At 35.8% G+C, this 23,025-nt stretch overlaps 1 protein-coding gene across 1 annotated transcript; it reads right to left on the bottom strand.

The window, feature by feature from the left end:
• Nucleotides 1-6,693: 6,693 nt before the first annotated feature.
• Nucleotides 6,694-21,357, bottom strand: LOC592925 (dnaJ homolog subfamily C member 5). Its single transcript, XM_030993217.1, has 6 exons — nt 21,250-21,357; nt 16,134-16,215; nt 15,179-15,235; nt 9,431-9,583; nt 7,963-8,097; nt 6,694-7,000 (listed from the first exon to the last, which is right to left on the bottom strand). Exons 1-6 carry the CDS (start codon nt 21,285-21,287, stop codon nt 6,797-6,799), a joined length of 669 nt encoding a protein of 222 aa, XP_030849077.1. The 5' UTR covers nt 21,288-21,357; the 3' UTR covers nt 6,694-6,796.
• Nucleotides 21,358-23,025: the final 1,668 nt, after the last annotated feature.

Below are 23,025 nucleotides of genomic sequence, written 5' to 3'. Positions count from 1 at the left end.
CAATGGGCGCCACTGAAATCCAAGCCTAGAAAAAGAAAAACAGGGAGATTCGAAATGGCAAAGTGTGTCTCGCCTACAAGTACAAAATTACTATCTTTTCTTAAATTATCCTGTAGAACTATACCATACTATTTGATGCTCTTATGTTTGTTTTTTTAAATAATGTTTTTCATGTGTATGTTCTCATGTGTTATGTTTTATGTATTGTTTGACTAATGTCTAATTTTTATAATAATAATGTAAAACAAATACACAAACTAGGTGAACACACCCTAACAAGCAAAAAAACCTGGCTTTCATTGTGTTCACCATTTTCCACTTACCACTTGTGTTTTTTATGTAGTCTGTAGCTTGTTTCTCATTTAATGCTATACCTGTTTTGTATTTTATCTTCTTAATCGTTTGATTGAAATGTCATAGTTTTATAATGGTTTTATTGCCCATTGACTGTTTGTTACACATTGTTTTTTAAATTGATGTTGGAATTTGGAAATAAATGAATTGAATTGAAAACTTTTTAGGTCGCCTGCATAAAGATATGAATATTTTCATCAAAAACATATACAGGTAGGCTTTATATACTCCAACTTACAGAATATTCTCTCACTAATATACAATAGACTTGGAGGTGTACCACTTTCATTGAATATATAATATACTCACAATTTATTGCATAATTGTAATAATAACACTTATGACATTGGATTGTTTTGTGCTTTCACGGTCATTCCATCTTACAGAATGGCTAATTGATACATCATGAATATGCATGATTGGAATATGAATATGCCTACTCTACATGTAATGAATAAAGATAAAAATACATAAATATGCAACACTACATGACAATGAATGTGTTATATCTCTAATAACTATGAATATTCATCATTCATGTAAGTCAAGTCATTAAAAACTGAATACTGTAACAGCAACTTGGTTTGATTTCGTCAACTCAATATGATCCTGGTGGGCGTTTCACAAAACTTGTCATCAGTGACAAATGACAGGTTTTGTTATGAGCTAGTGAAATCCTTGCTTCTGATTGGTTATCAGCAGATTTGTCACTGATTTTTGTCATTGAAAAAGGGGCTTTGTGAAACGCCCCCTTGTTATTAGAGCATTGCCAAGAATATGTAAACGCCTAGAATAAATCCTGAATTCAAACAATAAAAACATATCACACTGTCGGCCTATAAAACAGGTATATAAAATCACTAGTTTTCATAACTTAGACTTACAGATCTTTAAATCAATTAAATTTTTTAATCAATCGAAATCGTGTCAATCAACTTTGCACTTCAGTCAAGTGTTCAGAAAACTTGTTTCATGCTTCTATCGTGAAAATTCCTTTGCGGGAAAAGATATGAACTGCAATACAAATAACTAAAAGGAACGTTCTATAAACAATGTGCTAATGCAGTAGAAAGCATATCTGAAGCAAAAGAGTCCCAGATAACATTGCAAATACATTAAAGCAGATATTAGAATCGTAACAGGAAGTTTGCCACTGTTCTTGTACAGGGTATTCCATAAAAAAGAAACACTAAGGCAAACAATTTCCAGGAAACCAAAAGTATAATCTGATTGCAATCTGAGTGCAACTTAATGTGTGTATGATACCTAAATTGAAGAGAAAAAAAGATACAAGCTAAGGCCTTTTGGGGCCCTCAGAATCTAGAATATGCACTGTATCGTAAAATAGGTTATATATATCCATTGTTTTTCCACATACGTTTCTTAAACTGAGTTCATGTTCCACAAATACTTCAATATATTTTGGCAATGTTAGAACTTTGGAGATCTTGCAAGTTACTAGTATACAACTAATCACAGAATTCTACAAAAATCTACAATACTACTACTTGCTACTGGAAAAAACAGAATGTTCATGTCCACATTCACCAATTTCAGATGATGTTCATATTCGTGAAAGTTTCACACCGTGAAATAATTGATTCACAATGGACACAACACTTAATGTATGCAATTCATGAAAGTTCTTGCCGTGAAATTTCTGTTGTGAATGATATGTGAATGTTTTATGTCATAACACATACGCAAAGACTTTTGAAAAAGCAACTGAAGGGTAATTTCAATAGCCTCATCCATCACCTTTTGAAATATTCGAACATTATAATGACGTTTTACATAATCCACAATCGGGTATTGAAATTGCCAGAGTTGATTTTTTTTCAAAAGTAGTTGCAATCATGTTTCATGAAAATTGATGTTTTTACAATATGCTTCATCCTAGACCTATTTACATCCAGATCCGAATTTCACAACTTTACTAACATCGCGATTAGTTAAGTGGAAGTCACTGTGGAACTAAGCAATATTTAAAACTTCTACTCAAATATCGCGATGTTTTTGTAAAATCACGATGTTTTTGTAAAATTGCGATGTTTGGATGGTGATGTGAACGGGGCAATCAAGAGGGTATTCACATAGACGTAATGTATCAACCTGCTACACTGTAAGAAAGAAAGAAGGTGCGTTCACACAAAACAGATTAGTACTTAGAAGTGAGTAATATCGTCAATCATTCAATTCACATAGATACATGTATTAGGCTGAGAGGTAGAAAATGAAGTGAGATCATACCACATTGCTGTAAAAGGACAGATTTGAATTGGATCCGGGCTAACTCGGCCCGCTGCAAAAACTGTAATTTTTGGTCATTTTACCCTACTAACCTACTAACCCAAAACCTACAAAAAATGACTGTTTTTGCAGCGGGTCCGAGTTAGTCAGACTCCTTTGATTATGACCATGTTTTTACATTGTGAAAGAAACTGTTCCAAAGCAACTGAAGGAGGTCGTTATCTTGTGAGGAATGGCTACTCATCTAATGTACGAGATCAAAATATAACCCTCTACTCCTAAACCAATACAGTCATGGTGAAAACATATAATTTGCTGCCCTCTACTGTTCTACTACTGACTCTATTGAGCTTTCCCAGACAAGGTGCAAGTGCTTTTCAATTTTTTTTCCTCCATCCTTTTAGATCAGGCCCCCCGTTTCATAAAACATGTCATCAATAACAAATGCTTAACTTCTATTGCAAATCTGCTTTTAAACAATCAAATGCGGCTTTGTAACTTGCTATTGAAAACAAGTTTTATGAAACTGGGAATTGGTATTCTTGATGCCCTAATGCTGCAGATCAGTGCATATCAGTAGTCTACATTGTACATTGGATGTGTACTCATCATCTGTTGGTCAAAAATGACCTACGGGTGGGTAAGGGTCAAGACCAAACAGCATTGTGGGAAGAAGTCACTTCACAATCCATCTCATCAAACCTCTGTTCACACATGACACATTCAACCCCCTCAAACCCTTTTTTTAGTCTACCAGTAAATGAATTGCAAGTGAGCGCACAGAAAAAAAGAAAGAAACATAGCTGCAATTCATTTACACCCCAAACCCCAACACATACTTTATGATCTGTGCGTTATATAACACAGACTTGTGACACTTATATCCATATAATTTGCCATTGAACCTTTTTGTTATCATATCAAAACGCTTTTGGGGCTTATCATGCCATGTGTGAACCAGACTTAAAGGGAAAATAGTAAATATAGAATACAAAAGTGAAGAAAGAGTACGATACAATTTGAGTAAAAACAAAATATACAAAGAACATCAAATATCTTGTTTAAGTCCATAACAGTGTTCACATAATCTATTCATACAATTAAAATAGTACAAATATTCTACATATGAATGCTTCAATATAGGATCAGCTTTTACGATCGTACGTCGTAAATAATTCTAACCAATACGGCCGGAATTCACAAAAGGTGGGCTAAATCTAAATAATGGTTTGAAGCTCAACTGACTATGGGCATCCTGTAGAGAAAAAATGTATAGTAAAACACATACACCTGTAGGACATAATATTAACAATAGTGGCCACTTGTATCGCTAATGCACAGGTGCACCTTTCGGTGCTCATGGCGCTTAGAGACATGACTGTTTAGCTTGCTTTTATTTTAAAGAACAAAGAGCATTAAATCTTTTGGCAAGCATTTTTTAATATGTATCACTCTCTGGCTTCTTTGGCTTCTTTGGCCGCCCATAGTAAATTGACCATGGATTAGGTTTAAACGTATTTTGTGAATTCCAGCCTATAAGTCGTATCAACCTAAAAAATAACAATCTCACTAATTCCACAGAAATATTATAAGTGATATTAGAGAGATACACCTAAAACCAATCAACTAATATACAATATCATGAATACTGATTTAAAGGTATTTAACATAAGAGGTACTTAACATTAAAAGATAAAGTCGAGTTCTGGACCCTGTTTCATAAAACTTGATATCAATAACAAGTTACAAGCTACTGTTACAAGCTACTGAAATCATGGCATCTGATTGGCTGAGAGCAAATTTGTCAAAGAAAGTCAGCAATTGTTACTGATAACAAGTTTCATGAAACGGGCCCCTGGTCAATGCAAAAGAAACTGTTTGCAAGCAATGGACCGGTTCACTAACATATTCAAACTTATGGATGTTTCTTTCTTGGGGACCTTGTGATGAGTTATTAAAGAATGAAATACGATACTCTGAATCCAATCTGCATATTACATGTTGGGCAAGCCTCAGGCAAGCTTTCAGGTTTTCAAGAACAACCTTTGTTTAAATAGTGCGCAAAGAATTTGAATATGCTAGTAAAGTTGTCTATTGTAAAAAGGTCAACAATGATGGTGATTCACAGTGCTTCTAAGCCACCATATTTTTATATAAAAATGTGCAGGCTCCTCCAATAGAGTCTTTTCACTCTTGCTGGAATAGACAAGTTTCGAGGCATCGTTTAAAGTGTTCTGGACTTTAAATATCAAGAGTGAGGAAAAGAGTTCCACAAATGAGGAGTATTGAATGAGAAGACCATGTTAGACTTTGTAGTCAGACATCAGCATGGGTGTAAAGTGTAAGATTATCGAATCCCCACATTATGATAAAAATTGACCCCATCTTCCTGATAACAACATGAACCGCACACAAAAATGGGTATATGGGACAACACTTGCATGTGGCATGAAAGTTTGTCAACGGTTTGTCAAACGGTTTCATGTCATGATTTGATTATGAGGGCATTGGAAGAGCAACCTATTTCACAGGTATTTCTCTTGTCATCTTCTTTCGATAAAATTTTAAAATATACAAACAAGAAACCTAACAGATTATTTCCAATCCTTACCAGAACTAAGCATTCTCTTTAAATTAGTCTACCCAAGCTATACCTCATTATGCTATTTCAATATTCAGTTACATGCTAGAGATGATCAAAGGCTACGGTACTCAACCATGTGAAGTTTATGGAAGGCAGTAACATGGAACAAATGGACTAGAACTACACTCTTGCCTATTCTAGAAGCTAAGGCAACATAGAAGGTATGAATAGGGGAATTCCCATAGAAGAATGGCTGTGGTTTCCGAATGGCGAAGGTTTCACTTTGCAGGTGCCTGGTTTTATAATACTTCAATTGAACTTGTGTATTAAACGACTAACTAAGACCAGGGTTTGATCCAATGGCACACAAGAGACATCTTTACACATCCATGAGCCTACTTGGCTCGAGTTGGTCACAGAATGGCATCTATTTTTTTCAGTGTGCTTGCCCAACATAGCGGTATTCCCCATATAGTGAAAATGGGTTGGGCACAGTATGACATCTATTCTTTCATTGTGTGCTTGCCCAACATAGCGGTATTCCCCATACTATAGTGCCCAACTCGAACCGGGATGGCCAAACTGTCCTAATCACAAAAAGACACAAGTTCTGTACAGAAAGGAATGTAGTGATTAACTGTAAGTCCAATAAAATCACTATTACTAACAACCGCACATCAAAGTTCTATAATTGGACACTACAAATCCTATCTTGGGGAGCACAGATTTAAGTAGCTTTGAAAGCATGATATTGAAGACAAAAATTAATAGTTTTCTAAAATTCAAATTCGAAAGAGTTTTGAAGACCATCCTTGTATAAAAAAGCATACAAGTCTAATTTACTACATGATCAATACATTTGGATAACTTCTTTAAAGTTACTCTCAAATAGCTATGAAACTGCAAGTACAAAAGAATACAACCAAAGGGAGAAATGGAAAAAATTACAAAATATTTAAGACATATATAATCAAAATCTTCTTTTAACAGAAGAGACACTTTGAACCGATATATATTGTACACTTCTTTAAAATTATATTAAGATGATCACAAACACCAGTCCACAAAACATGTATGTATAATAAATTAAATAAAACTGGTGATCGTGGGTAAAAAAGATCAGAAATACACAGAAATAGAAGCAATATTTAGTACAGTTGATATGCCGAGTCAATTAAAGGTATAGACCAGTTCTGGTCATGTGCATTGTGAAAGAAACGTTGTGAAAACGATCAGAAAAGGTTGATCATCTAGCATATAACTATTGGTGTGTACTGCAAGGTTCTGGAATCATCAAAATGATACAAAATTTGGCCCAGTCCTGGTAAAGTTACAAGCACTGTACACTAAAAGATGCATATGGGACTACGCGATATCTGTCCAGGCCGGATCGATATGATAACTTACCAAATATATCAATTAGTAGGTGGTTTCCCGGCAAAATTTGCATCCTCACGTATTAGTCAAAATATATTCTTTCACATAATTGACAATAAGAGCTTCGATTTCATTTTTTGAGAGGGGGGCATTTCCAAAACTGGTCTATACCTTGAAATGAATGAATTGATTAAACAAAAGAGGAACAAATTATCGCAGCTGCCCCAGACGTTATCCTTCTGTATACTTTGCCTTCTCGCCCGGATTTAGAATCGTCTTTTCGGTCGGCTCTTTCTCGGGTGACTTCTCAGGTGCTGGCATGGGTATGGCGACGTTTTGGTTTGCGGCGCCCTCGTCTGCTGGTGATGCTGTAGGTTGGCTGGTGATGGGCGTGTTACCGTCTGCGTCCTGTTCTTCGTCTTCGTCGTCCTCACCCTATGGAATGGGAAAAGAGAATCAAATTGCGAAAAAATGTAATGTAATACGTGACCAAAGTCTCTTATGGATTCAGAAATTTTGTAATTTTCCCCAAAAAATAATTGTTAATGGAAATTATCAAAATCAATTTCTTCTATCATAAATAGCAATAATAATGATCTGGATTTATATAGCGCTGAATATGGAAGACTGTCTCTAAGATATTATTACCCCGGTCATTGGATTCATTCGCGCACAATGTGCAGGAGTATTCCTACCAAATGGTCACCGTGAGGGCATAGGAAATTACTAACACAAATGCTTTCGTCATCCTACCGGGTCCCCATTTCTCTCTTGGGTGTGGAGTGGCAAGTAGACTAATGCCTTGCCAAAGGACATTGGTGCCGTGTCGAGGATCAAACCCGCGACCTTTGAATTTCAAATCAAGTGCTCAAACCACTCGACTTCAACACTTGGAAAGTATCCACCGACCATATTAATTACCCTAGGCTTGTCTTTACACTTGTCAGGGAAAATATTCCCGTGGTACCAGGGGTGATAGTGAGCACTAAAAAAAAAAGGGTTTTTTATTCCCTCAAACATGCCCCCCTTGAGTAAAAAAAAAAATTTAATGGCAGCTAACAACAGTTCCCCCTCTTTTGAGTAAGAAAATCAGGGGAAATAGGGAAGAATAGAGAAAATTCAGGAAAATTCAGGAAAATAGGGATAAAATCAGGAAGAAAAAATAAGAAAATTGGGAAAAAAATAAGGAAGAATAGAGAGAAATAAGGGAAAATTTGGAAAAATAGGGATAAAATAGGGAAACTGATAAATAAAAATGGGAAAAAATAGGGAAGAATAGAGAAAGTAAGGGAAAATTCAGGAAAATTTGTGAAAATAGGAATAAAATCAGAAAGAAAAAAAAAAAAAATTGGGAAACCGATTTAAATCGGGTAATTATCAGGCCTGCTTGGACTTACGTCTGGAATAACAATCTCGAAATCTTCATCATCCTCTTCTCCCCGTTTACATCTTCCACAGCATCCAAAGCAGCATAGGAAGCAACAGAAACAGAAACAGTAGCAGGTGCAGAAGAAACAGATCACGCTCGTTACCTGGGAAGAGAAAAGAAATTGAATGCCAACGTAAATAACATTACGACGGATAGTCGACCTGACGACGGATAGTCAACCTGTTTGAAACGTTGAGCCACTCCCGCCACTCATCCTCTCCAAGCGCTATAGTTCTCCTTAGAACTACAGGTGTATATGCTAAGAAAGATAACCAACAGTCTTTTTCAAGACTTTACCAACAGTCCTTTTCAGGACTACACACCCTCAAGAAAGATTACCGAGATTCCTTTTCAGGATTTCTCAATCCCCCCTCTCTCTCTCACACGGTGCACTCGCAAAGTATGTGTAAATAACATTGTAAAGTCAAACCTGCTTTAGTGACCACCTGTCTACAAAGGCCACATTTTTTTTTCCCTTAAAGCCCCAATGCCCTTCTTAAAGCTTCTTGCACCCTCTATATAGCAAACAATGCCTAAGCCTACAAGAAACCATTTATCATTTTTATTTTAATGATAATATGTGGTTCTTGTATACCATAGCACATTTCACATTATAATATAATATTTCTATGTGCTAAAGCCAGGGTAATAATCGGGAGCGCCAGGAGTGTCAAGTATGACAGGCGTGAATGCTATGTGAACCCACTATTATTATCATTATAAAGGATTTCAGAAATTATTACCTATCTTTAATCTCAGGCAATGGTACATGTTCATATAAAGCTCAGTGCATTCAGGGAATAAATCCTACTAGGTACCCACTTACTACACCTGGGTCAAGTGTGGCAAATGTAGATTAATGTCTTGTGTTTTTATTGCAAGAAGCTAGAAAATAATTGAATGAATGACCTGTAACTTATATCAGAGCAATAATATCCGAAATATCCCGTCCCCCTCCTTCTTCATCTTCCTCTGATTAGGATATCTATGATTATTTAATCTATTTCCTTTCTCACCACTCTTCTGAACACTAGTCGATTCCTCTGATTACAACCATCACTCCCGAGTCCCTACTACATCACTAACTCTCCTCTCTCACTCCCCCCCCCCCCCCCCCCCCCCCCCCCCCCCCCCCCCCCCCTCCTCTCTCAGTCTTGGTACTACATGTTTGTCATTTTCTTTAGTCTGTAATTCTGGAAGTATAAGTTATATATTATAGATTTTGATCATGATGTTTTACCATATTCCATGTGATTTTGTATCACTGGTAATTGTCAGTTGTCAACTTTTAAAATTTTGTACACTCTACACCTCATCAATTCAGCCTTCAACAGCTGCCATTGAATTTTTTATCTAATAAACCAAACCATTATGAATGAAAGAATAAATAATATTCAAAACTGAAATTAACTAATTAATTATGCAATCATACATACCCTGAAGCATTTACTGTTGACCAGGAAGTAAAGGTCAACATTGTCCTCTCCTATTTGATCAGCAATGTAGATTCCAAACGAGCCGTACTCGTCATATATCTGCCTCTTCTTCTCGTCGTTTAGTACTTTGTGTGCGCGGTTGATCTCTTTGAACTGAAGGAAGGAAGAAGAAATTGAATTGAATGGAATTGAATGGAATTGAATGTATTAAATTCAATTGAATTGAATGTATTTGATTCAATTGAATGAAATTGAATTGAATGTATTCAAATGAATGAAATTGAATTGAATGTATTCAATTGAATGAAAATGTATTGAATTGAATGTATTCACCACTTTCATCAAAACATGCAAAGTCAAATAATACGATAGAATTCTTACAAATATAGTCAAAACAAAAACACATCAAATGAAATTTAATGGAGTGGTCGGATCATCACACAGTTCCTACACAAAATGCAAGACGAACTCAAGTAGGACAAACAAATGATAATTAAAAACATAAAAGGGTGGTTATGAAATGAAATAAAATTAACAATAAATCATATTCTGTCCAATTAATGATGAGTTTGCAGGTGGGTGAACAGTACAGAGAAATCAATGCTATACATTCAAGTATTTTATCACATTGACATTTCGCTTCAGCCAATTTGAAGTGACCATACGTATAGTGATTACAACTTTCAACAAATCATAACTTTCTTATATTTAGTCAGATTTAATTGAAACTTTCATCCGTTTGCTTCTCTAATTTTCCAGCTTTCTTTAAGAGAGTAGCTATCTATTTGGGTTGGATTTCCTTTTAAAGACCATGACCATATTTATACATGTACAGTAGACACAGGACCAAACGAACCCACTGCTGAAGCTTTCGAACTATAAGCCGAGCAAAAGGTCATTGTAACTATATTTGTAAAGGTTGGCGAAACCTCAAAGTTAATTGCATCCACAAAGCATATGAATTTGCGTTAGGACCCCCTGCGACTCATAGTTTTCTCAGTAACCTTAAGATCACTTGAACTTTAAATCTTTAAATAAACACGATGTTCTGAAACCACAAATGTGTCCATTAGTCCATACGTAAAAAAACAAATTTGACGTTAAAAACCACAAGCCGAGAATGATTTCTTATCAATAAACCGCTTTAAATATATTTTAAAAAGTTTAAGCAAATTCAGGCGAATCTCACAGGGTTCGGAGGATATATTTGTTTTCAAAAGAAATAGTTTTTTCAGTGTCTGTACGATATGCCACTGTTTTGAGTCATATCTAAAGGTGAAATAAGTCTGTTGAAGTGATTTTTCTTGAGAAGGTCCAAAGGCTACTCAATTAAGGAGATCATCTGGGTCAGATAAGACAAGTAAGTAAATAATTTGGAATTAATTTATCAGCGTGCCAGGAAACATGCCATTAAATTTCATTTTTAGAAGAAAATAAATATCAAGTACTCTACGTACATGTAGTTCTTTTCTTGATTATCTTGAGTGCCAGATAGCAGTAATACATTATACACGTTCTTTGAACTGAATAGATACTACAAACAATTACCCTAATTTGTGACCTTTTGATAAGCAAAATTGTGAGAAAGAACATCTTCAAGAATACCTTCAAGCGATATGATATTAAGGATAATAAGTTTCAAGGAGCAGTGAATGAAACGGCTAAAAAAGCTGTGTCAAGAATTACTTCACAGTTTTGAGTCCCTTTAAAGTACCGGTAGCTTTAGCGAAATGTACTTGACATAAAAATGTACATGTACATGCAGTTAGTGATGCTTGTTAATTAAAAGTTATATCTATATACATACATACAGTATACATGTATGAATGAAAGTTTAAGCCTCATCGAGATAATAATAATAATAATAATAATAATAGCCTAATAGTCCACTCCCCATTTTATTAAACCTGCTCCATTATATCCTAACAATGAGGGTTCTACATGTACCTCTGTGTGATCAATCCTGACACTCCCCTGTGAAAAACTAAAGAATCACCACATCACCCCCCCCCCCCAACCCTCTTTCTCTCTCTTTCTCTTTCTCTCCTCAGGCTTTCTGGTGACCTATTACATTTGCTACATGGATGGTGTTAATGCTTGGGGCTTTATTTTCTCAAAGATATAAGGTTAGTATTAGGAAAACAAGAAGGTTTTAGGTTAAATATTTTGGTATATATGGTTGGATGAGGGTTAGGTGTAGAGCTTTATCCAGTGTTTGGAGATCACATGCAGAGACAGAGACATCTTTTAAAGCCCCTCTGCACTAGTTTGGCATTGAGGGATTAGACCTCCCTGCAAGGTCACTGGCAGGTGGTTATCTAATCAAATCAGCTCTAAAAGGCATCATGGGGGGGGGGGATCAACGGATACCGCTTAGGCAGTGTTGCCTGTATAGAGGGGGCAAGTAGCTATAAGTAGTGCAGTGGGGCTTTAACACTTCAAGTGATCTGCATATTATTAATCTCTCAAGGGAGAGCATTGCACAGCGAAGGCCCTGCATGAGCAAATTTTCCTCCCCCAAATTAGTATCAAGCTTTAATAACAAGAAATCCAGAGTTTTACAATGGAAGAGCGTAAATATCTTGACGGAATGTAATGATTTATTAAACTTTCAAAGGAATATTATACATTCATATGGCCAATTGGGCCAGGAAAAAAAAGCATTACAAAGGTAGTGTTTGTATTATGATTCTATTGATATTTACTCACAAGTTTTGTTCAACTGAATGTAATGAAACTGCACCATGGGTTTGATAGCCTCTAATATTAATATGCTACACTGCGTACTATATTCAAAGCATACCGGTCATGTGCAAAATGTAAATACTAGTAGATTCAAACAAACATTCAATATTTGCACGTTTTTTGTGAATCAAAGGAAAGGAAAACTCATCAATGCCACTAATTGCTGCTTACAATGTATGTACTGTATGACTATTGGCCATGTGCTAAATGCAAATACTGGTACATTCAAACTACAATTTAAATTTGGTATGCTTCTAGTGATTCAAATGAATTGAAACTTTAATAATTGTGTCTTTTATTAATTCCCAAGTATTTATGCTACTGTCCATTAACTGGTCAATGGTTGTGTGAAAATACTGGTAGAGTTACATGTAAACTAGAATTCAAAATATACAAACTTCAGGTAAATGTGATGAAAATTCATCAGGCATAGACACACTTTAAGAGAAGGTTGAGTTCTGGGAAGAGGTGAAAAATATTTTGTGAGCGCTATCCTTGACTATGCAAGTGTGGAAGAACATCAGATAAAACATGTTCCCTGAAAAGAATGGCTCTTCAAATGCCTTAATATTCTAAATACCGTATACATCTTTCTGTGTACAGTGCTTGTAACTTTACGAAGACTGGGCCAAATTTCTTAACATTTTGATGACTCCAGAACCTTGCAATACACATAATATACATGTATATGCTAGATGATCCATCTTTTTTGATCGATTCCACAACGTTTCTTTCACAATGCAATCGCTTGACCAGAACTCAACTTGATCTTTAAGGATTGTCTATGCGGTATGTACACCACTGTTGATATCAACCACATCAATTGGTTGTGGGCAAAAGGCTATGAATATACATGTAGTTCATACGTTCAAACCAACCTTTACATTTTGCATACTTCTGAATGTATTAAATGTAAAGAGATCTGATCATTTATTTAAATTAAAAGCCAAATAACAACTACAATCTTGTGTGCAAAATGGAAATACACTGTACATGTACTGGACCGGTAGATCAAAACTAAATGACAAAATATGCACAATTCTAGTAATGAAACCTTATCATGCATTACGTAACAGACACTGACTAAATTATTCATACTCATTGTCAATTGATGTTTTTGTGTTTCCGTAATTACTCAATAATGAAAGGTGGCCTTTGTTGAATATTGACATATCAATTTTTCCCATACTTTAAAAATGACAAAACTTGGTAAGGGTATTGAATGATTTAGTTGTTAACTGTACACACACATACTGTACATGTTTGCTATACATGTACATGTACATAAATCTAACCATATTGGTTGTCTGTATTTGTTATCTGTTTGTTCAAATTCTTATCGCGAGCATGTTCAATTTATGCAAATATACAAGGGTATGCAAAGGACATCTTAAGTCAAAACACTACTTGATCTTGGCCCATTTTATCATTCTAAGTTTTCCCATGCTTGTTTAAAATACATGTCAAGTGACATAAATCAATTAGATGTATTTGTATTGTTGCTTATCTTCACTCAGTAACTTCTGCTGATAATGCAAATATTTTGGCCTCAAAGGAAAGATACATCAATAAGTGCAGGTATTCTGAAAAACAAGATGTATTCCTGCCCTTTGATGTACATGTACAATATTCCTCATGAAAGAGATATAAAATGAAGATATTGTTGACATGAAGTAACGTAAATCTCTGTGTATAAGGCACACCTGTGTATAAGGCGCACCTCTATTTTGGGGGGGGAAAAAAAAAAATTGTTTTGTTGTTGTTGTTTTGTTGCAGAAAACCCATGCGGGGAAGGACCTTCATTTAACATCAAGGTGCACTTGAAGGCGCTGATTTGTGCTTGTGAACTTGTCACATAATAGTAACAATGTTGTTTTTAGAAGAATGTGTAAGATCATTAATGTAAATTAAATACAATAGAGTACCTAGGATAGAACCTTGTGGTACACCATTTGTTATAGAAAAAAAAAATTGAGGAATTATTATTATAAACTACATATTGATATCTATTAGAAAGATTACTTTCAAACCAAGATGACAGACAAATTTGAGTGTTGTTGTAGTTTTCGAGTGGTGAGTAAACACACTGATTACTGAGCTGGGAGACATTGCCAGGCATAGTGCCATAAATCGAAACTAAAAAAAAAAAAAAAATCGGCGGCAAAAAAGTGCGCCTTATTCACGGAGATTTACGGGGGTAATGACTTTTAGCATGACATGGGTGCTGCCATTTTCTTGAAAAGTACATGTACCAAGCGAAGTTGTTCATGTACCATGCACCAAGCTTTAATCAGAAAGGTGTTTTCATTCAATAACAAAACCATTACTTTTCAAGAAGGGAAAATCATGGCTGAGAAGGTAAACTTGTATTTGGTGAAAAATATATAACAGGAAACAATTGAAACACATTTATTTCAAAATATTAAAATTTAGCAGTGGACAAAAATCTATTTGTTTTGGTCAAGCTCGCTATCCATAAGGACCGCTATTAATAAGGACCATTATTCATAACGACTGCTATCCATAACGCGTAACAAAATGAATAGCGATCCTTTATGAATAGCGGCCCTTATGAATAGTGGCCCTTATAAATAGCAAGCAAACCATAGACAATTTACCTTGCTATGCATATATGCAAATATATATACATGTAGATGTGTTTACCGTACTTTACATGTTTTGTACAAGTACAGTATGTACAACAATGTCTGTCCAAAGAATGCGTTGTGTATATAGTTTATGGATTATAAAGTAGTACACTCCAAAAGAAACGGCACATTTATTTATGTTAAAGACAGAGGTTCATGGATTATAAAGGAGTACTTTCCAAAAGATAAGGCACATTTATGTTAAAGACAGAGGTTCATGGATTATAAAGGAGTACTTTCCAAAAGATAAGACGTATTTATGTTCATGGATTATAAAGGAGTACACTCCAAAAGATAAGACACATTTATGTTAATACAGACAAAGGTACATGGATTGATGCGAAGCTAGTCTTACCCTTTCTCCTGCCAGTGGGTCATCTCTGTTTTTGTCTGGATGATACTTCAGAGCCATCTGATTATAAAGGGAAACAAAAATCAATCAATTTATCAATCCTACTAGGTTGTTTTGTGGAAGAAGACGGCGCAATACAATTAGTCAAATTTCACATGAAACATGTGACTTTATATATATTCCACTTCGCATAGTTGTGAATTCAACAATCTTCAGAGCTCATTTTCAATTGAAACTTGGAAGTATTATGAGTAATAAACTAAGAACCATACACTGCAACAGAAATGGATTCAAGTATTTTGCCTGCCCTTTCTTCCACCCCAAAACAAATTATCCACAAATCTTTTGATTTAGAATGCTATAAAAGATTTGTGGATAATTTATTTTGGGGCTGGAGGTATTTTCCTTTTATTTTTAAAGTAAAAAAAAAAAGATGTACATGTATGTTTAAAGACAATTATTGACATGGATGTTCTAATACTACATAATATATTTTAGATTGAAAAGAGGAATGACCTCCCATCCTATACAGTATATGGCATATTATTATTATTATTATTATCATTATCAAATATACAATTTATAGAAAAGATTGCTGAATGATGTCATATATCACAATGTGATATATATATATACTGTACAAGAACAGCATCATTATTGTCATTATCAAATATATGATTTATCAAAAAGAGTCCTGGGCCTCGTCTAATAAACAGTTGATATCAATTGTAACTTATTTGCGATTGATATCAATCGCAACTATAAGGACAGAGAGCAAACTTGCAATTGATTGGAGGACTTACGATTGATTTAGATCAATTGTAACTTATTTGCGATTGATATCAATCGCAACTATGTATAAGAGATAAGAGAGAGCAAACTTGCGAATAATTGGAGGACTTACGATTGATTTAGATCAATCGTAACTCCTTATAAGATGGGGACCAGAATGACTTACCTTCCTGTATGCCTTCTTAATGTCATCTTCCTTAGCATCCTTAGGAACATTTAGTAACTGATACAATGATTCTCCCGCCGTGCTAAATATGGACAAAAACAAGAAAGAAAGGAGAAATTATACAATAAAACATACTCGGTAAGACAGAGATCATGCTCCATAGTTTTTAGGAAAAAAATGTCTGTTTTGAGACGTAAGGGAGTTGGCTCTGTGTTTTCAGCTCCAAACAGGCGATTTGCAAATGATCATGTTTTTTGGGGTTTTTTTGCGGCCGAAAATTCGGGTACGAGAAATTATCGTAACCGAGTAGTTGTCAACCGTGTGGGTACTCGAGCATTCAACTACATGTACACGTCGCAGCCCTAGTACATGTGATACACCTGGGGGGGGGGGGGCGTTTCACAAAGATTCGAAGTCGAACTTAACTCTAAGTTGGACTTAAATATTATGGAGAGCCATTTGTAGCCTTATTTTGATATATATTCAAAAGCAAAAAATTCAAGTATTTTAGACTTTTCATAAATTCCACATCAAGAGCATGAAATATCCCATAATAGAAAATATGAATGTTTTGAATCAACATTTTATGCCTTTTAAAATAACTTTTACAAAATATTTTCAAGGATGCTAATGGCTTTCCATAATTGTTAAGTCTAACTTAGAGATAATTTCAACTTAGAATCTTTGTGAAACATCCCCCAGTACATGTACATGTCGTACATAAAAGTAGAAAGGAAGGTATGAAAGGGAACAAGAGATAAATAGAAATCAATTCCCAAGTTTTCCAGGTAAAAGCTGATAAACCACGAAATGTAACTGTCACTATACCAGCAAAAGTTCAAAATGTATTTTAAAGACACCTGGTTTGACACTGTGCATAAATTGGAAACTGTCATCAATAAATTATCATATAATTGTATATTTAATTTCAGGTCTAAATGTGCGCTATTTTTCTATTTTTGTGTGTGTTTGTTTCCACCTCAAGAATGAAAGATGGACTGGTTGAATTAAGGTCTATGTGTATCATTTTTAGATGAAAGCTGGAATACATGTATGTCCATTCTGAAGAAACATAAATCTGCATAAATCTATTTTTCACATAGTACCTAAAACAATTATACAATATGGTATTTAAATTATGAATAATTCATTTCTCAACTGTAAGTTTACAAAGTGATTTTAATCTCGTTAACATTCAGACCTGTACACCAATACAGTATTACGACGATAACCTAGCTACTCTTGATCTGGATAATATATTTACATAATCAATAATCCATCATTATAACCACTCTGTATTCATGATGATTGTCCAGCTACAGTATATGTACAATGCATGCACAAGTGATGATCACGTACGGTATGTGTATGTGTAATTTGACATCAATAGTCTTGTATTTCAGACTCTAATGAGAATTTTCTCAATAACCTTGTATTATAAAGGCAGAGTTTCTGGACTCTATAGTACTACATTTAATACAAAGTGCACGTCCCTCGAGGAGACTTAAAGCCGTCGGTCCTCCGGCTGCTTACTCACGTGAATTATACATGCTTTCATACATGTAGCAGTCAGATACAACAATCATAATCATCACTCCAAATATAAAAAAAAACATGTTTAGCATCCTGTTTTTTTGAAAAATAGGAAGGAGGAGGCCCTTTATTTATTTTTTTTTCTTTCAAAATGACCGCTCGGTACATTTTTCCGGTCAATCAGGTTTTTTTCAAAATGGCCGCCAGTATTTTTTTTTTCTTTTTTTAATCAGAAATAGATCATTTTAGCAGTATGTTTTTCATGTTGTAATTCATTGAAGAAAAAAATTATTATAATTAAAAAAAAATAATAAAAATAGGAGGCAGCCCCAAAAAAGGAAGCAGTCGGGGACGCTAAACATGTACCGGTATATTTTTTTACTTGGTCTAATGTACACAAAAACTTTTGAGCTTGCAGGGTCATTGAGGAAAAGTTGAATTGGAAAAAAACCTTTAATACACAATGTGCTTTCTACTATCCATCCAAAGTGCCCTGTACAGTAACAAGACAGGATGGAAGTGAGACAACGCGGGGGCATGGAATGGGCAAACGTGACAGGCCGCGATTGCCATGAATGCCGGGCCAGATTATTAAACTGTCAAAATATTGCCACGTCAGTCAAGGTGAGAATGTGAAACCTAGTAGGCCGTGGTAAAACGGGGTGAACGCAACAAAACATTGCAGTACGTTAAAAAAAAAAAACATTGGCAAGACCTAACAAAACTTGAATACAGAGAAAAATTGGCCAAAATCCTACGGCGCACTACATTTCGGGCAAACGGGGCTGCCATGGCCGCCGGGAACATAGTGTAAACCTAGCTAGCATTGGGATATAGAGGAAATGCCTAGAGTCTGAAATACAAGACTATGACTAACTTATGAATGAGTCGTTTCTTCGGAAACCTCCTGCAGAGACAACACAGCAGGCCTGTATCAGCTGTGTATCAGAAAATGTAGGACTGCCTTGATGACTTTAGAAACGACCTTGAAAGAAACAACCTAATTTGTGGTTTGATGAATCACATCTTAGACTGACCCATCTTTCAAAGCCTACATACTGTACATGTACATGTACATGTATGGACCATACAGTCCTAGAAAGGCTAAATGCAGCCTGTTCATGAAACTCTTATCAAGAAACGTGTAAAGAATCATTGAGCGAAACTATAGGTGTAGATACAAGTTTGGGAAAATTCTTGCCTTTTACAATGTAGGATAATCAAGCACAAGTTTCCATGTACATTTCATCCTAAATCTGGAAAGTTCAGGCAGTTATTTTACTTCTTTTTCCAAAATGGTCTAGCCACATGCTTGTCAACTTGCACGCAGTGGCGGATCCAGGATTTTCCAATGGGGGAGGGGGGGGGGGGGGGGCGGAATATGAAAATCGCGTAGATGGTAATTTTCGTTCAACAGGAAGTGGGGGTTGAGAGCTGACTCAACAGCCCCAACAGCCCCTACCCCCCCCCCCCCCCCCTCCCCTCGAGCACCTCTTGGGGGGAACTTCAACCAATCTATATCGCTTCAAATTTTGTTATTTCGCTAGTCAGCCTGATACATGTAGATAATAATAATAATAATATGGTATGGCTTTAAACTCTGTTTTTGTGTGATACAACTTACAAGAATATATTGCTCTCGCTATGACAATATTGGACTCTTATAAATGTAATGCTTCCTTGGAGAAATCTAAATTGTTTAAACACATTTGTGGCTTAATACACACAGTAAATAAAGATCGATTGATCGATCTGTAATTGAAAACAAGTCAGATCAGAACTTGGAACCAGCATGATGTGAACCTGCATCTACTGCTTGCTGAGATCTTTATTTACTGGGTGTAAGCCACAGATATGTTTTAACAATATTGGATTCGTCTTTGACTCGCCCAATATTGTCATAGGCAAAGCTAATAAGTAATATAGACCCTACATGTATATTCTTGTAATTGTATCAGTAGGGGATAGGGGGTCTGGTCCGAGAATATATAAGTATCGTCAGCATAAACGAAGATCGTCTCCGTAAAGGCGGACAGACGCATCCTAAAAAATAAGGATCGTCCACAAAAATTGTTGGTGACAATTCCTATTTCCGATCCGCGCGGTGGCGATGCAAAAAATGGATTTCACGATGATGATCCTTGAATTGATGCAATTCACATTCACTTTGCACAAAAACTTTCACGTTATAAACGATAAATCCTCGGAAAGACGGACACTTAACCCATAAAAGTAGACGGTGAACGGGTGGTATTTTAATACATAGGATCTGTTTTTCGCAGATCGGGAACCCTGCGCCCACAGAGTAAGTTACCACAGAGCGCCAAAGAAAAAAAACATCCGCGAAAAAATGTAGACGATCCTTATTTTTTAGGATGGATTTGTCCACGTTTACGAGGATATCAGGGCTGTCAACCCTCCAGCATTTGGAAGGAGTCTGACGCAACGTACCACGCACATTCTCCTGCTGTCCCACCAGCTTTTTAAGTCGTAGCGGGCGGGAGATTCCAGCCACCACGCCCTTCCTCCCGCACTCTTGAGTCTTGACACTTGTTGGTTGGTCCTCCAAAATACCAAGTACCAAGAGAGAGCGGGAGGAACGTAGAATCTCCGCTCAGTCCAAACCATGGTTACATCGCGTAACATCTCCGCGTACGAAAAGAAACCCCCAATTCAATTACACATTATAGTGAATGAAAGTATGGCTAGCCATTCGCGCAAAAAAAACCGGAAGTGAATACACGTTATAGTCGATGGCAATATCGCGGAGACAACGTGCATGTTTTTTTTTTTTTTTTTTTGTTTTTTTTGAGACAACGTGCATGTTGTCTCCGCGATATTGTCATTGACTACAACGTGTATTCACTTCCGGGTTCTATGGCGCGAACAGCCACCCATATTACTAGTCAATGGCACATATCGCGGAGACAGCGTGGCTCAAGCTGCAAGTCGCGCATTGGCTTAGCAACATGCGTACTTTATGCATACACTTGCATATCGCGCGATACAGCTGTTTGTCTGAATTTAGCAAAACAACATCACTCTGCGTGGACGTCTTTTTCGTCGATTTTGACCAAAATGATATGATACCGCGTTTTGGAGGGGCTGTAGACCTATCTTTTGATAGAAACATCGGTGAGACTTTAATTTGAAATGTATTATTCTGATTACATTTTTTATTCAAATATCAAACAAAAATGGTGAAAAACGATCCCAAATTGAAAATTAAAAAATCGTTCAGACACCCTAACTTTATTCTTTAATCCTCGTTTAAGCGGACGATCCTCATTCTTGGGACTAGCACCCCTACTTTCACTTTGTATCACACTCTAAGCCATCCAATATTAGGCCCATATAAATATAATGATAGTGAAACTGAAACTTGAAAGGATGCCATAGAGTTCTAAGTTAGATCTAATAACATTTAGCAGTCATGTGAATTCATGAGTGACACGGTGACAAATCATCTCGCAATAAAAAAAATATTAATAATTTTTTAGAGAGAAATAGACTGGTTACTTGTGAAAAGTTAAGTAAAATTGTTGTTAGCAAATATATACTGTTACATAGCCAATATAATTACCTCATAGATCTCGATTCTTTCGACATTGGTGACGCCATTTTGGCAATTCTAAGCCAAATTCTGCCGGGTGGATGTAATCTGTCACTTCACCTGTCTACAATGAATTGCATGCACAGTAGGCTAGTACTGTGTCGACAGATGGATGATAGATAACTGAAGAAATCGAATGTATACTGCGGATAGTATGGTATCGCTAAATAGGAAATCGAATGAGCAATTATTGATTTCAATTTTAGGAATCGAAAAAAACAAAAACCATTTGTGTTGGTTTGTAACTTTGTATAGAAATAATAACTCAACTTGAAAGCTGCCAAGAAAAAAAATGGTCATAAATGCAGAATTAATTATGCTTTTACTGAACATATTTCATTTGACAGCCGTGATTTCTTTCTGCATTGAAATTAAATATTTTAAATATATACCGTAGTATACATTAGGCCTACATTCGATAGGAGTTTTTGTTCATTTGATTGTTTTTTAAAGTTTTTTTTTAATGATGTTTGCTTGTTTTGGGGGTTTTTTTCTCTGTGTTTTCCCCACCGTTAAAAAGCATTCATCAAAAGGCATGATCGATGTCTGTGAAAAGGGAAACCAAGATATTGCTCAATAATTACACACAACAATGTAAAACTTATGTCTTCTGTTTTGATATGTCATAGGTTTATGGCTGAATTGTGATAATGTTTCAGACATATTGTTTTGTTTAAGTTTACAACACAGAAATGCAAATATTCAAACAACTTTAACCTCTAACTGTGAACAAGCCCAGCTTCTATAAGGTTTCCTCTTTCTTTCATGTACAGAACATGATCTTACATAATGAGTAACTTTTTTTATATAATTTCTTTAGTTAATAACAAGAGTCGTATGTTAAACAGGGGCGGATCCAGCCGGCGGCAAGAGGGGGGGGGGGCCAAATCTTGAGAAAATATTTAGCGGCGAACGGCGAATGAGCGGGGGGGGGGGGGAGGTGGGGATGGATAAGAGCACATTATATTTGTTTTTGGGGGGTCCAGTATTTTGCGCCGACTCAGCCGGCCGGTGAATATTAAAGCGGGGGGGGGGGGGGTGGGTGCTGGAGAGGAGGACCACTAATTTCTTCTTCTTTTTTTCGAGGGGGGGGGGGGGTGGGGAGGTGAAGCGCCGTTTTAGCATGACACTCTCACTTTCACCTATCCCAGATAACCCTAAGTTTTTTGTTGCTGCTTTATAATGTGGTTGATAATGCATGATTAAAATAAATAGAGAGAGAGAACCACCATGATTATGCAATGGTTTAGGGTTTGTATAATGTACATTTGAAACCATTTCTTAGCGTCTCAACACTAACTTAATAGGCCTAGCGAAACTATTTTTGAGGAAAAGCATTATACTGAACTGAATAAAGAATAATAACTTTATATTGGCTCGTAGTCGTACTAGTGACTGATACGGGTTAAAGGACAATGTGGTATCGGCACAGTAAGATTGGGTATTTGTATAGAGGTATTCCAAATGACATTCTGATAATCAACATTTTGTTCTGTTATCATACGCATAATACAATTGATCTTTATGATTTCTTAATAAAGTGACATAGCTTCTTAAATTCTCCCCCTGCAAATAAAAAGAAAACAGGGTTATTTAATAAAAGGATCATGCGACAAAATGATCATTGTGATTCAAAATAATTGATGCAAGGATTTTTTTTTTTGAATAAGCAATGCTTTTCACCAGAATCTTCTTTGTAAAAAACGACTTTTACAAATCTCAGCCATGCCATTCTGCCGCTGTGTT

This window comes from Strongylocentrotus purpuratus, unplaced genomic scaffold, assembly GCF_000002235.5.
Source record: "Strongylocentrotus purpuratus isolate Spur 01 unplaced genomic scaffold, Spur_5.0 spur5_scaffold_20, whole genome shotgun sequence".
NCBI lineage: Eukaryota > Metazoa > Echinodermata > Echinoidea > Camarodonta > Strongylocentrotidae > Strongylocentrotus > Strongylocentrotus purpuratus.
The sequence above is the reverse complement of the archived record's forward strand: the minus strand, read 5'-3'. Positions and strand labels throughout refer to the sequence as shown.